We start from the raw sequence: 15,302 nt of genomic DNA, 5'->3' as shown, positions 1-15,302 counted from the left end.
CATTGTGGCACGCGCAATGGTAATTACAAGGCTTTTCAATCCAAACACCACCACCCTAACAGAAATTTACCTTGCAGTTACTGTAGTAACACTAACTTTAGAAACATAGTATTTTGGCAGAAATGTTGCATATATTTATAAGAAAAGTTACTATTATTGTAATAATATTAAAAGTTGTGTATAAAGGGGATATAAATCACTTTTATGGCAGTTTCGGATACTGTTTTCATTAAAAATTCTATAATTTTCTTTATTTAGAAACCATAATTACATTTAACTATTTTACTTATCTTAATTATACCACAGTTAAACATACTATGCAAGAACTGTGGTAAATTTCAATAAGGGATAGTACAAAGGAGAATTTAACTAAGAATGTTAAAGCCTGGACCCACATGAATTATGGGGAAAACGTATTCTAGGGGTGGGTAAAAATATAGATTTAGCAATGCAATGAATTTGAATGATCTCGATATTGATTCTTAAATCCCAAGATCAATCGTTTAATCTATGCGCAACCCTCCATTTCAATGAGAGGAAATCACTTGCATTTGCAAACAAATTTTGCATTAGGCAACTAAAATGTATACATTTGCCAACTGGCTGGTAAATGTTTACATTTCACTCACCAGTAATTGTGTAGTATAGTGGTGGAGTTTTTAACAGTGAGATCCTTTCACTGCATTTGGTTGTTCACTGCATAAAAGATGTTCCGTGTAATGTGTGTCCAAAGTCGACATCAACGTGAATCATTTTTTTACACTGAAAAGATCTCTACAGTCAGTTGTTGATCAAAATATATATACAGTGGCATGCAAAGGTTTGGGCACCCCTGATCAAAATTTCTGTTGCCGTGAATAGCTAAGCAAGCAAAAGATGGCCTGATTTCCAAAAGGCTTAAAGTTAAAGATGACACATTTCTTTAATATTTTAAGCAATTTTACTTTTTATATCATCTTTTACAGTTTCAAAATAACAAAAAAGGAAAAGGTTCCTGAAGCAAAAGTTTGGGCGCCCTGCATGGTCAGTATTTATTAACACCCCCTTTGGCAAGTATCACAGCTTGTAAACACTTTTCGTGGCCAGCTAAGAGTCTTTCAATTCTTGTTTGGGGGATTTTCACCCATTCTTCCTTGCAAAAAACTTCTAGTTCTGTGAGATTCTTGGGCCGTCTTGCATGCACTGCTCTTTTGAGGTCTACCCACAGATTTTCAATGTTTAGGTCAGGGGAATGTGTGGGTGATGGCAATGCCTTCAGCTTACGCCTCTTGAGGTCGTCCATTGTGGATTTTGAGGTGTGTTTAGGATCGTTATACTGTAGTAGAAGCATCCTGTTTTCATCTTCAGATTTTTTACAGATGGTGTGATGTTTGCTTCCAGAATTTGCTGGTATTTAATTAAATCCATTCTTCCTTCTACCAGTGAAATGTTCCCCATGCCGCTAGCTGCAACACAAGCCTAAAGCATGATCGATCCACCCCCGTGCTTAACAGCTGGAGAGGTGTTCTTTTCATTAAATTCTGCACCCTTTTTTCTCCAAGCATACCTTTGCTCATTACGGCCAAAAAGTTGGATTTTAACTTCATCAGTCCACAGGACCTTCCAAAACGCATCAGGCTTGTTTGGATGTTTATTTGCAAACTTCTGACGCTGCATTTTGTGGCAAGGATGCAGGAAAGGTTTTCTTCTCATGACTCTTCCATGAAGGTCATATTTGTGCAGGTGTCGCTGCACAGTAGAACAGTGCACCACTACTTCAGAGTCTGCTAAATCTTCCTTAAGGTCTATTGCAGTCAAACAGGGGTATTGATTTGCCTTTCTAGAAATCCAACGAGCAGTTCTCTCTGAAAGTTTTCTTGGTCTTCCAGACCTCAACTTGACCTCCACCATTCCTGTTAACTACCATTTCTTAATTACATTACGAACTGAGGAAATGGCTACCTGAAAACACTTTGCTATCTTCTTATAGCCTTCTCCTGCTTTGTGGGCATCAATTATTTTAATTTTTAGAGTGCTAGGCAGCTGCTCATAGGAGCCCATGGCTGCTGATTGTTGGGACAAGATTTGAGGAGTCAGAGTATGTATAAAGCTTTGAAATTTGCATCACCTGGCCTTTCCAAACGATGATTGTGAACAAGCCATAGCCCTAACAAGCTAATTAAGGTCTGAGACCTTGGTAAAAGTTGAATCTCAAATCTCTTGGGGTGCCCAAACTTTGGCATGGTGCTCCATTCCTTTTTTTCACTCTAAAATTGTGCAAAATAAAAATAATACACTAATATTGCTTAAAATGTTGAAAAGAATGTTTCATCTTTAACTTTATGCCTTTTGGAGATCAATTCATCTTCTACTCACTTAACTATTCACAGCAACAGAAATTTTGGCCAGGTGTGCCCAAACTTTTGCATACCACTGTATATATATATTCAAATCATGCATGGCACAGATAAGATAAACCAATCAAGTCCTTTCTCATCAGCATGCGCTCATCCACAGATGCTCTTTACAGAAATGATGGTTTTGTAAAAGAGACAGTACTGGTTTTAGCACGTGTTCAACAAATCAATGTAAATACTTGTAAATAGTATGAAGTATGCAATTAAACAATAAACATGAAACAAAAATTATATATTAAATATAATATCTTATTTATTGATTTCATGGATTTGTTCAATTTTAAAAAGCCAACATTTGACCAAAATTATGAAAATCTAATAAAATATTATTAGTAAAATGAATATTTTCATAATGAACCTAGTTAGAAGGTCCTCTGTTTACTTAACAGCACTAGCTGGGAGATCATTTATTTCATATGTAAGCAAAAGAGACATGAAATATACCCATATGAATCTATTTCAAATCGAATCAGAACTGAATCAAGAGCTCGTGAATCGGGAAATCTGTATCAATACCCAACCCTAGTTAATTCAATAATTTATAATAATTGATGAAAGACAAACACTATCAGTTATGGAATCCAGCTTTCAGAATGTTTGAACATAGCCCCATTTTTTTTATTATTTCTATTATCTGTTAATATCAGTATATTCTCATCTGCATCCTAACTCAACATCAATGCTTCAATAGTCGCTTTCACACGAACAGCATTTTCCAGAATATTACCTATAATTTTCAGTTATGAAGTCATGTTTTCGAACACTTTCTGTTCAAAAATACCAGTAACTTTTGCACTGGCTATTCCCCTAAATGAGAAGTTGTAATATGACCTGAAAGTCCAGTTTTCATGCTTAGTGTGAACAGAGTCATAAGATTAATGTTTTGCGCATGTACAAGGTCAGGGTGCATTGACGTAAAGCAGAGATTATTCAGTTGATCTGGAGTCCAAAACATTTCTTAAAAGTGGACAAATTGTGAATTTATTCCATTAAGCTGGAGGGTATAACCAACTATAGAGGATATTTCTTAGTGTATGATGCTTCACGACCCAAATCTGTAGTCATATGGTGAGCAGCCAATGGAAACCAGCTGTGCGCGGCCACAACACTGGACCACAAACTAATGGAGACGGCAAACAAGCGATCAAAGTGGAGAGAACATTTAAAGCCAACTCGCGTCGCAGTCTCCGTTTATCCCCACCTAAAACCGCATCTAAATGAGATTCGGAACAGAGAAGCAGCAACATTAACGGCAGCACTCCCGTACATCCATGTTTGTTTACATCTGTCACGCATCTCCTAGAATGGGGGCGTGTGTTTCCAATTGAGTTTGTGATCAGATCGACTTGACAGCCGGAGTGATCCTCAGTCGTTTGGTGTGTGATGCCCAGTTTTTTTTGCCTTTAGCCATTTACATAGTTGGTAAGTGTGTGATACCTAGTATTTTTAGATTCTGTTCATATTTTAGAAGTGGTGTAGTGTAATCCAGCCTAAAAGCACTTTTATTTTATCCGAAATTTGTCGACTGAAAAAATAACTAACTACATCTCAGAGTTTAATGGCATTTTGGTGCTGATGTGGGAATAGTTGCAAAACGGAAAAAAGACGGAAACCTTTTATGTGTGAAGAGCACATGTGGTACATTTACCAGTACAGGTAATCCAACAATTGCACTGCAAATTTACAAGGTTGTATGTGTGAAAGGGGCTAATGTCAAATGGGCATTTTAATGCAATATTAATATTAACTGCATTTGCAATACAATAATAATATTACTATAATTACTGGTTTATGTCCTTTAGTTTATTTATTTATTTTTAATGAAAGGCCCTAAAACCCACCGGTGCTACCAAATCAGGTGCTGGTGTCACCATCAGTAGAAACTGGTGGCATCAATGCCACCGTTCTCAAATGTTAGTTCAGCTAGCTCCACCCCTGTTAGTCACATGGTGCATTTTACTTCCACTTGGCTAGATAAGAGTGCTATGAAATTGGCCAAACTTGCCACATTTACAGGGAAAACACAAGTCTGACCTTTTGATAGGTCAGAGACAAAGAGTATAAAATAATCAAGCAGACTGCTGTTAAAAACATAAAATTAAATTAAATTAAAAAAAGACAAGAATGAGAGCAGCCAGTGTTACATTCCAGAAACATGGATGGTTTTTAGCTAAATTAAGAAAAGCTTTTTTTTTTTTTTAAAGGAGTACTTCCAAATAAGACAACACTCATATTGTTTCGTCAGAAAAGTATAAAGTTTGTACTGGTGGCCCAAATTAAACGTCACTTAACTGGGACTATTAGGCTATTTCTTCCCAGTGACGCTTGGTCAACTTGATGCAGCACCCTATCAAACACGCATTATGTGAGTAAATAAAGTTCACATCATGACTTGATTAGAAACACTTGCAAGAAATTGTTCAATGTCATAATGGGCCTAATCTATAAGCACTGCCATAGATCCTTCATATTCAAGTCACTGTGTAGTGTGTACATTGATGGACTGCATTTATGCAGCTGCAGAGCAGCTGCGTCACCGTTATCTTACACCATTATCCTAGTCCTGTATTTGTACTGAGGCGAATTAAGCATGTTTTACAGTGCAGTGTATCAATGTTAACATGTCAAGACCTTCTAGTCCACGATCACTCACCTCCTCTTTGCCTTCAGTGCTGCTCTCCCGCTGCTCAGAGGTGCAGAATTTCCTTTTATATTTGGTCTCGTTTCTCTTCATTCTGCTGGATGAGGGTTGAATAAACACTTACTGTAGTATTATATCAGTGAATCCGACTGACTGGTGCTTAATGCAGATGGTGAAACAGGTCTTGCTCTGGTACATTGCGAGCAAACCTCTCCTCAACTTTGGTCCAAATACACAAAGGCAGAATTAATGTTGAGCGCAGATTCGCCCTCCCTACATCTGGGTATGTGTGTTGCTCTCTCGACTCTTAAGTCACAATCCGGGTTGCCATGACAGCTCGTCAGTTTTTCCCTCAAATACAGTTGTCTTCAGTTTTCTGTAAACTGTGCGGTTTTAGCGCGGTGAGTCAACCGGCGGAACTCCTCCAAAAATCCGCTAGCTCGCTAGCTGATAAAGTTTGACAACATCCGTAAATTAAACAGCTTTGGGTTTAGAAAAATAAAAGCACTGTTTAGAAATAATGTGTAAATAAACTCGCCGGGCTCGTTTCTGTCAAGTTGGGACATCAGCTCCTCAGCTTATAAAACAAGTCACCATTACACTGAATAATGCAGCATTTCCATCGTGTTCGTTGTAGTTTCTAGTCAGCCAGCGGATTTTCTCTTCTCTGTAAACTAAATAATTTAGCATTCCGCGGATATTTCAGCCATAACAAAAACAAAAAGCCTAAAAACTCGACATTCTCATCCAGTCAACTTTGCCGTTGAACCACAACACAGCGCGCGCTCAACTCAGTCTGTTCATCGCTTCACGGGGTCAGGTGGGTCTAGAGCGCGCGAGCTCTGTATTGACACGGAACATAATATCATACTCGCGCGAAGCTCATCTTTTCTCTTCCAATCTCAGTCTTCAAACGTCAGCCCGGCTGGATCCCGGAAACGGTTCGGTGGCAAGTGTAATTGCTGATCACAGCCGGTCCATGTCGTTGCTTTTCTTCGGGGAGGAAATATTAGTAGCTTCCTGAAGCTCGGACCGAGTCAACGGCCATTGCTGCGTTCAGAAAGCTGATCTGAGTTCAGTTTCTACAAACAGAGTCCTGCATATACACTTAAGCACCGATCTGGGAACGTTGTTCCTCTAGTGGTTAGAAGCAAGTGGAAAATATCGTGTTTCTGTGAAAAACGACTTTACTTGGTCTTTGGTGCCATCTACTGAGCCTAAAGTAATGTTACTTTTTTTTAAATAGACAACTTGTAGGACTTTGATACAGAATGTAACAATTTACTTCTGATTAAATCATTACATTAAGGGGGGAGCACAAAAAATCTGAATTTATTCAACAACCTTCATGGAAATTGAAAAATGAACGTATTGGTTATAGCTAATAATCAACAAAGAATGAAAGGTTTGGTGGTATTCAAGTTGAGTGAGAAAAAGGAATTAAAAAAGAGAGTTCAATTGATGAGAAAAAAGGCTGAAAGGTCAGGGTGTAACGTTTTTCAATTTCTCTATTTTTTTTTTTTATTTGCTGTAAAGCTGATTTGGAACAATATGTATTTGTGTACACTCACTGTGCACTTTATTAGGAACACCTGTACACCTACTTATTCATGCGATTATCTAATCAGCCAATCGTGTGACAGCAGTGCAATGTGTAAAATGATGCAGATAAGGGTCAGGAGCTTCAGTTAATGTTCACATCATAATGGGGAAAAAATGTGATCTCAGTGATTTCGACCATGGCATGATTGTTGGTGCCAGACAGGCTGGCTTGAGTAATTCTGTAACTGCTGATCTCCTGGGATTTTCACACAAAACAGTCTCTAGAGTTTACTCAGAATGGTGCCAAAAACAAAAAACATCCAGTGAGAGGCAGTTCTGCAGAAGAAAATGCCTTGTTGATGAGCGAGGTCAACAGAGAATGACTGGATCGAGCTGACAGAAAGGCTACGGTAACTCAGATATCCGCTCTGTACAATTGTAGTGAGCAGAACAGCATCTCAGAATGCAACACGTCGAACCTTCAGGCAGATGGGCTACAACAGAAGACGACCACGTTGGGCACTTTATTAGGACCATAGTGTTCCTAATAAAGTGCTCAGTGATTGTATGTAATCTGTTAAAAGCACTATTGTATATGTAAAAAAACACTATACAAATAAACTGAATTGATTACCACTGTCTGAAGATAGGATTTCTTCAAAATGTTTATGATTATTAATTAAGGAAGTTCTATGGTTATAGCAAGTTGATGGGTGATCAACACCTAGTGACAAGTTCTCTGTTTCTTTAGAATTAACACTTAACGTGTGTAAAATGTGATCAAAAGAGGATAATTTTGCAAGGTGCAGCAGGGAGCAGTAAACTGAATTCAGAACTGTAAGTGTTATGGATTTAATCTGAGAAATAGTGGTTTGAAGGGACATTGGGGCACTTCAAAAACAAAGATGAAAGAAGCAATATGTTATATTGTAACAGAATGAAGCTATATTTTGCTGGCATATGGGAAGCATTGCCAAAAAATAATGTAATAAAATGCGATACACCATTAAAAGGCAAAACTCTCAGTGGCATAGTTTGAAGGTCCAAAGTTTGGTGGTTTCGCTCCAAAATCATTAGAAAGAGATAAAACTAGAGAGTCAAGAGGAATAATAAGTGTACCTTTTTCAAGACAATACAGATAATTTCATTTTAAACATTCAGTATCACTTGGCACAGTCATTGATCTAATTGACAAAGCATGTAAATGAAAGTCTAGTCATACTGAAAATGGGAAAAAAATGGCCATGTTTATTGATTTGAATTCACTGCTGCAAGACTACATCTGTGTGGCCAATAACCACCATCAATTAGTAAATAAATTCATATTCTAAGAGAGGGAGAGCATGGCATAAACAAAAATATTATACAGAAACTTTGCCCGAGTCACCAGACTGAAATATTAAATGGGGAATCCATTGTATATTGCTAGAGATGACAGTTTTAAATCCTTTACTGACATTATAAAAATCATTGGTCTGTGAAATACTTCTTCTCTGGATAAAATTGCTTAATAACAAGAGTACCCACCAAGGAGAAAAAGGCTACAGCTGTGAGGATTGTCCTCAGTGCTTTAAACCAGCTGGGGTATGTGGGTAGGAGGGACAGGTCATAATGCAATGCTATCCCAAGCCCTATTATCACAAGCACAGCAGACTGTGTAATGTCATGGCTAAAAACGAGTGCTACCCAAGCAATTAAAGAGGGAACCACGCTGTTGGCTAAATTAAGCCAGTCAGGTTTTGCTGGACTCCCGGCAGGCAGGGCAAAGCCCCAGCGTGCCCCACCAAGAAAGGAAACAATAGATGCTCCATATGCAACTTGAGCAAATGCGACTTCAGGTAGATACAGCTCTGTAACAGCCATAAGTAGAGGAGCTGATACAAAAGGTATGAGACCAGCTGATCCAAGATAGAGGGCTGGCTTTGGAGCTTTCTTCAGGTCTCCCATGTCATAACGAAGCAAATCAAGTTCTCTTGGTGGACTCTCTTCCGGTGGCCTTTTCTTCCGTCTCTGTGCAGACCAATGGAAAGACTGGACTCTTAGAGCAGCACCTGCAACATGGCTTGGGGGCAGCTGTCCATATAAGCTTCTAGTGAACAGCGGTGAACAGTGAACAGTCTGATGCCCTAAACAACTAGACTTGTTGTACATCTGCAGAAGGCCACTCCACTGCCTTCCCTGTTGTTAAAGAGAGGGGGGGGGGACATAAATCAAAATAATAAATTCCTTCTTGATGAGAATTGAAAAATGTTGAGATATTTGTGAACTGAACCAAAATAGAATATTTTATAAAATGTAAACAATTAATTCCTTCTTGATGAGAATTGACAAATGTTGAGATTTCTGAGAACTGAACTATAATATAAAATTTTATCAAGTGTGTGTGTGTGTGTGTGTGTGTGTGTGTATATATATATACACAGCTCTGGAAAAAAAAAATTAAGAGACCACTGCAAAATTATTAGTTCATTTTACTCAAACACATACCTATAAATAGTAAATCCAGAGAAATTGATAATTTTGCAGTGGTCTCTTAATTTTTTTCAGAGCTGTAATATTATATATATATATATCAGGGCTCGACATTAATGGTTGTCCGCTTGTCCAGGACAAGTGGATTTTTGAAGGGGCAAGTGAAAAAGAATTTTACTTGACCGACCAGACAAGCAGACTGATTAAAACGTCAATAACGAAAAAATAACCGGCTATATGTGTGATAGGCTAGGCCTGTGTCACTTATTACAAAGTTCATATACTTAATCTGCTGTTGGAAATAATCCAGAGTGCGTAATTTTATAATTCGCTTGTGATCTAGTAACAGCTGCACCCTGTTTGATTGACAGGTGGCGTATGTGTGTGTGCTGAACACGCACGTATGTTCCGAAAATGCTCGCGCTAATGCACACCTGAATGGTCAAATACATTTAAAAATTCTGGTCAAAATGCCTGTCTTGGTGAGGTATTCATGTAAACATATTGAGTTATGTCTAAGGTGAACGTAAACAGTGGAGGAAAAAAAATGGATTTGTATTAAAATATCGGACTAGTAAGTGTAAATGTTACCTAATAGACCTGCTGCTGTCTAGTGTGCCATTATAATAATCAAACAACCATAACAAGAAAACCACTCTCTGCTCGACTGGATAACTTTAGTAGCTTTAAAAAGTATTAATGTATTATAATCATACAGTAAAGACCAGTAGTAGTTTTATGTTGCATTTAATTCTGAATGTTTACTTGAATACTTGATAGCCTACTGCTGTTAAAAACTTTTAAAGCTGTTAAAAAAGCACTGAATTTTCTTAATTTGTTCTATTATTTTTAATCTATTTCTATTCATTGCTGTTTGTTATTGTTATTTTATTACTGACTGTTTACTAGTCTTGAATAATTACTTGAGAACAATTAGTTAGTGTTATTATTTGTTGCGGTATTGATGCTGGTATAGAGAATCATCAAATTTCACTACAGACTACTGACATTTTTGGTATTGTGACAATGTAAATTTTATTCATGGTAGATCTTGCTGCAATAACATGATGAAAAAGTAGATCTCATTCCATAGAAGTGTGAGCACCCCTGCTGTTAATGGTGGCGATTGGTGGAGTCTTTTCTTTATTTGACAACCATATGTAACATAAAATAATTACCATATGACAATAGCCTCCTCCCCTACCCAGTGCAGTTTACATTTCTGTCGCAGAGAATTGAGTCGATTGCATAGGTACACTATTAGGTTGGGCATCGGTTGTAATTTTAGGAAACTCACAACAGAAACTTTGACACGTGACTGGAGCATGTAACTTAAATGTCCTTTTTTTTTCTCTCCGGACAAGTAACGTTTTTACTCGGACAAGTGAATTACCAATGCTGGGTAGTAACTGATAACATGTAATCTGGATTACATAATCAGATTACAAAAATCAAGTACTTGAAATTGGATTTAATTACATTTTAATATACTCCTAATCAGACTACATTTACTTTTAATAGATTACATGATTACATATTAACAAGGCAACGGCAGTAAATTGGTTATAATTTATTGATAATTTTCATATCAATATCATCTTTCCCGAAGCACAATAGTCTCACAGATGAACATTTTGAGCATGTGCTCCTTTTACGGTATAACAGTAAGATATGTACCTCAGCTAAAGAATAAGTGGACTATAAGTAGTAAGCGTTAAAAGTGTGTCAGAGTTTTAAGATGTTAGCTTTGACCTAGCAATGTCATTGCTGTTCATTTCAGGTTAATTACTGTTTGTTCATGTAATTTTTCTAATGTTTTATGCACTTAAAACGAACTAGAATGTTTTTAAAAAATATTATTTTTTACTACCTCACCAATAGTGTGCAGCTCACACATTGAACTTAATTGCTTCAAAAGATCTAGTGAATACCATCTCTAAGGGTCCTGCCCACAGGGTACACAATAGTTCAACTGCAAAATGTGCAGAAATATGGAACAAAGCCCATCACTCTACTGTTGCTGCTGATGCAGTGATTTCCACTGCATGAAACTTGACATAAAACATGACACAATTGTTCCTTGTGTGAACTCTGCTGTTTTAAAATATTCTGCTCTTTTAGAATATTCTTGCTGTTCAAAAGATAATATCTTGCACCTCAGCCTTGGGATAGGTGATTGACTATCAGTAAGCAGTAAGGGTTAAAAGTGTTTCTAGATGAAAGCTTTGACCTAGGCAACGTTGTTGCTGTTGATTTTATGGTCATTAATGTTCGTTCATTTTATGATCATTTTATGTTGATTTTAATGTTTGTAATGGTGCTGTTTTATGCACTTAAAAGGAACTTGATGTCTCGGTGTTTTGAATTATAAACTTTGGCCATGCACTGTCATTGATGTTAGATTTAATGCTCATTTCACTCATGTGATGTTTAATGCACTTTTTAAAAATGTCATAAGGAGCTCTTTTTGAGGCTTTTTGTTGTTGTTAGTAATAAAGAATGGAATACATGTTCTTCCTCTTTGTACTTTTAGGTTAAAATGATTATCCTACTCAAATGCATGTGACAAAATAAAATGGAATTAGGTATTAAAGTAATCGGATTAGATTACCCCAAAAATGTAATTATGAGATTATGTTACTGATTGCATTTTTTATCATGTAATTTGCAATCTGTACCTGATTACAATTCCTACAAGTAATCCACCCAGCACTGCGAATGACCAATTTACTTGTCCAGAGGACAATGTCGATTTAATGTCGAGCCTTGTATCTATGTATACTGTTTTATTGACAAATAAAATAAAAAAAATTATATTGACAAAAAAATAACTGGTGAGAAAATGGAAAATACAGCACGTGTTCCAGGACTTCGTTATAAATAAAATAGGGTAATGCATACATAAAATACATAAACAGAACATAAATACACGATTAATGTCAATGTCCCAAAAGGGCAAAAATGTGACAATATGATTGACAACATCTGAATGCCAACGTGTTTTACTCACCCTAAATGTACCAAGAACGTGGCGTCCGATTATACTGGCCAACATTTTATCTGCAATTAAAATATCAACAAAAACAACAATAATAGACATTATTTACTGTTCATCTTACAGTCACAACCATTGCAGTCCTGCCAGAATCAGTTTAGAGAGCATGACAAGTTTAGCCGCTGGACTGAATTACACAATGAAAGCTAATGCGCCAGAGTGCACCCAGCATTAGCAATGCTTATCTAGTGTCAGAAAAAAAATACTAAAACTAATGAATGCGTACCTTGCATTCACATCATACTGTCGTAAAATAAAAATTGGAGAAAGGTCATTACAACGCGTGGAAAATGTGAAGTCAGACACGACAGATAGCTGAATAACAGTTCTGTTAAAAGTCCTACGGAAGTGTCCAGGTTTATGTATTTATTTTCAGAGGGCCACATGCTTAGTAAATTACCGTGTGACCGTATCACTCTGTGAGAATCTTTCAACAACAATAAAATTATTTTGAGGTATCAAAATTATTTTTTAATGTCCAATATAGTTGATTAATCGTGATAACTCGTGACTTTTAAATTCGGTATTATGACCTAGTCTTTTTCATCGTTTGTTTATTTTTGGTACAGTTATTGTTGGCACATTTAAATGTGTCTTACACAAAAGATGGAAACCAGATTTGTAGTAGTCTAGCTATGAAGGGAAATGTAAAAAATATTGTTTTTACATTTTGGGGGGTGGTCACAAAAAACTCAGAGTCTGAAAATGAAAAGCATTTTTTCTGTGCACCATGCCACATCATTTCACTTTTATTAAGTTCACCATACATAAGCTATTGGCCAACTTTGGCATTCCAAATGCATTGCAAAATAAAAATAATTGATTACAATCCCTCATCAAGTTTTCTTATTATTATTTCTTACTGACTGCTTCCTTGTTTATACTGAAATTATGACATTATCAGTACTTTCAGCTTACCAATGCTTAGTTAACAGCGTTGTTATTCCTAAAATCCTATTCCTATTTTTATTCAAAATAAATAAATAAAACTGGTCATTTAAAATAGGCTACTGTTTTCCAAGTGAAATGCATCATACTTTAAATAAATTAAATTCATCATGTTTGACCTTGGATATTTCAAAATAATATTACATTTCTTTAATTGCAAAACTATCAGGTAGCCCTATGCAGGGTTAGGAGGGTTATTTTTTTTATTTTTTATTTTATGTATTCCACTTCAGATTACAGAATACAATACAGGAAACAATTGTAACGTATTCTGTTAAAATACTGAAGGTCATTAATGTAATCAAAATACTTTGGATTACTTCAGCACTAGTTGATTTTTTCACTTATTTTTTACTATAAAAAATCTGCCAGTACATTAAGACAAAATACAAATATTAAAAATACATTCTCTGGAAAAACTTAAATATCTTATGCAGTGTTGCTTCTAAAAACAAGTTTTAAGGTTTTTTAGATATTTTTTTATAGAAACACAATACAAAAATTATCATCAAGAATAATATTTGTGCCCTAAGGTCAAAGGTCTTACTAGAGAGAAAAAAATTATGATCTAACATGGATTTTCTTGATTAAAAAATATGATCGTACCTGGTAACAGGTGCATGTAACATGGCTAGAAACAGCATTTTAGATTAGCATAAAACTAAATGTTCACATGACAATTGACCAATGGTTTATTTCTAATTCTGCTGCTCCAAACTTACTTCTCTGTCTGCTCGTATGAATGTATAAATGGAATGGATAAATGTTTTCAAACTAATAAACTAAATATTAAATGAAACAAATGACAATAAAATGCAAAGTAATCTCTTCAGTAATCAAAATACTTTTTGAATGTAACTGTATTCTAATTACCGATGATTTAAATTGTATATGTAGTGGAAAACAGTTACTTTTATTTTGTATTTTAAATACGTAATCCCATTACATGTATTACCTTGGCCCTATGTTTGGGCGATTATTTCCTGTAGTGTTTGGACAAAAGAGGATTGTACTGAATATTTAATTCCTTATGTTGTAAATGTATAAATGACTTGACATCTTCACAATGGTAGTCTTTATATTTTATTCACAGCATTTATGCTCACATACACAAGCATAAAATGTGCTGCCTATGCATGTATCACTCAAAATTTTCTGTTAAGTTTTTTGTAGATGTACAAGAAATATAAACACTTAAATGCTTTAGGTTACATATCACTCATTACATGGTTGGACTGAACAAGGGAATGATTTTCTCAAAGTCTGATTATTCCACGGGCAGTTTATACACAGGGAAAAACTGTTCAAGTTTTGATGATTGCTCTGCATATTATAAAGTTGTTTGTAATATATAGGCAGTGCTGAGTAGTAAAAGATTACATGTAATCTGTATTACATAATTAGATTACAAAACCAAGTACTTGTAATTAGATTAAATTACATTTTCAAATACTTGTAATCAAATTACAGTTACTTTTATGGATTACATGATTACATTAATCAGGCAACTGCAGTGAATTTTTCATAATTTATTGATCCCTCTAATTCTTCTTTTAAAATATTTTATAATATTTTAAGTCTTCAAGTGTTTTTGTAAGGGGTAAGAGGGTTGTGGAATTGCAATACAGACCTGATGCGAGCCATCAGACAGGTGGCTATAATTACACTGAAGATGGAGCGGTAATTCACACGCAAATGCCAAACTGATTGCATTACTGCTGTAAAGTTAGTTTTAGTTTTGCAAATTGCTGTTTATTCTGCTTCAAAAATTTACATGAATGCACTTTTGCGACAGCTTTTGAGACTTTTTTTTTTCTGTGAAGTTGATTCACAAATATAACTGGTCTGGGCTGTGTTTCCTAAAAGCATTGTAAACCTAGATCGTAGAAACCATTGGCGTCAGTGGTCACTACGATCAATTTAAGCTTGTGATGCTTTTGGGAAACGCAGCCCTGATCGGTTACCACACATGGATGGCATTTGTAATGCCAAAATTGCTTAAGTAAGAACATTTTAAGTGCCTTTTTTATTGAATTCAGAAACAAGCAAATAGCAGGTAAAACACACACAAAAACACAAAAACAAATCATACCAATTATCATATTTTAATCCATAAAGTATGTTTTCTTTAATGCATTTAAGCAACTTCGTCAAAATGGTACCATCTTTTCCAACTTAAATGCACATGACATCAAATAAACAAGAATTTGGCCAAAGGTCATGCAAAAGTAATGTAAAAGCAATCATA

General features: G+C 35.7%; 2 protein-coding genes across 4 annotated transcripts in view; both read right to left on the bottom strand.

Moving 5' to 3' along the window:
• The window catches only part of LOC127446657 (microtubule-associated serine/threonine-protein kinase 2-like), a 222,902-nt gene extending 216,806 nt beyond the window's left edge, over positions 1 to 6,096 (bottom strand). For all 3 annotated transcript variants that reach the window (XM_051707768.1, XM_051707766.1, XM_051707767.1), the window contains exon 1: positions 5,050 to 6,096. Coding sequence is in view for 2 of the 3 variants with exons in the window: in XM_051707766.1 (XP_051563726.1) it covers positions 5,050 to 5,130 (81 nt within the window). In the remaining variant the exon portion in view is untranslated. The remainder of the gene's footprint in view (positions 1 to 5,049) is intronic.
• A 1,711-nt stretch (positions 6,097 to 7,807) lies between these two features.
• Positions 7,808 to 12,443, bottom strand: tmem69 (transmembrane protein 69). The gene is made up of 3 exons (XM_051707796.1): positions 12,333 to 12,443; positions 12,062 to 12,111; positions 7,808 to 8,757 (listed from the first exon to the last, which is right to left on the bottom strand). The coding sequence occupies exons 1-3, from the start codon at positions 12,337 to 12,339 to the stop codon at positions 8,047 to 8,049; spliced, it is 768 nt and encodes a 255-aa protein (XP_051563756.1). The 5' UTR covers positions 12,340 to 12,443; the 3' UTR covers positions 7,808 to 8,046.
• Between the last annotated feature and the right edge of the window lie 2,859 nt (positions 12,444 to 15,302).

Source organism: Myxocyprinus asiaticus, chromosome 9 (assembly GCF_019703515.2).
Source record: "Myxocyprinus asiaticus isolate MX2 ecotype Aquarium Trade chromosome 9, UBuf_Myxa_2, whole genome shotgun sequence".
NCBI classification, from domain to species: Eukaryota; Metazoa; Chordata; class Actinopteri; order Cypriniformes; family Catostomidae; genus Myxocyprinus; species Myxocyprinus asiaticus.
The sequence above is the reverse complement of the archived record's forward strand: the minus strand, read 5'-3'. Positions and strand labels throughout refer to the sequence as shown.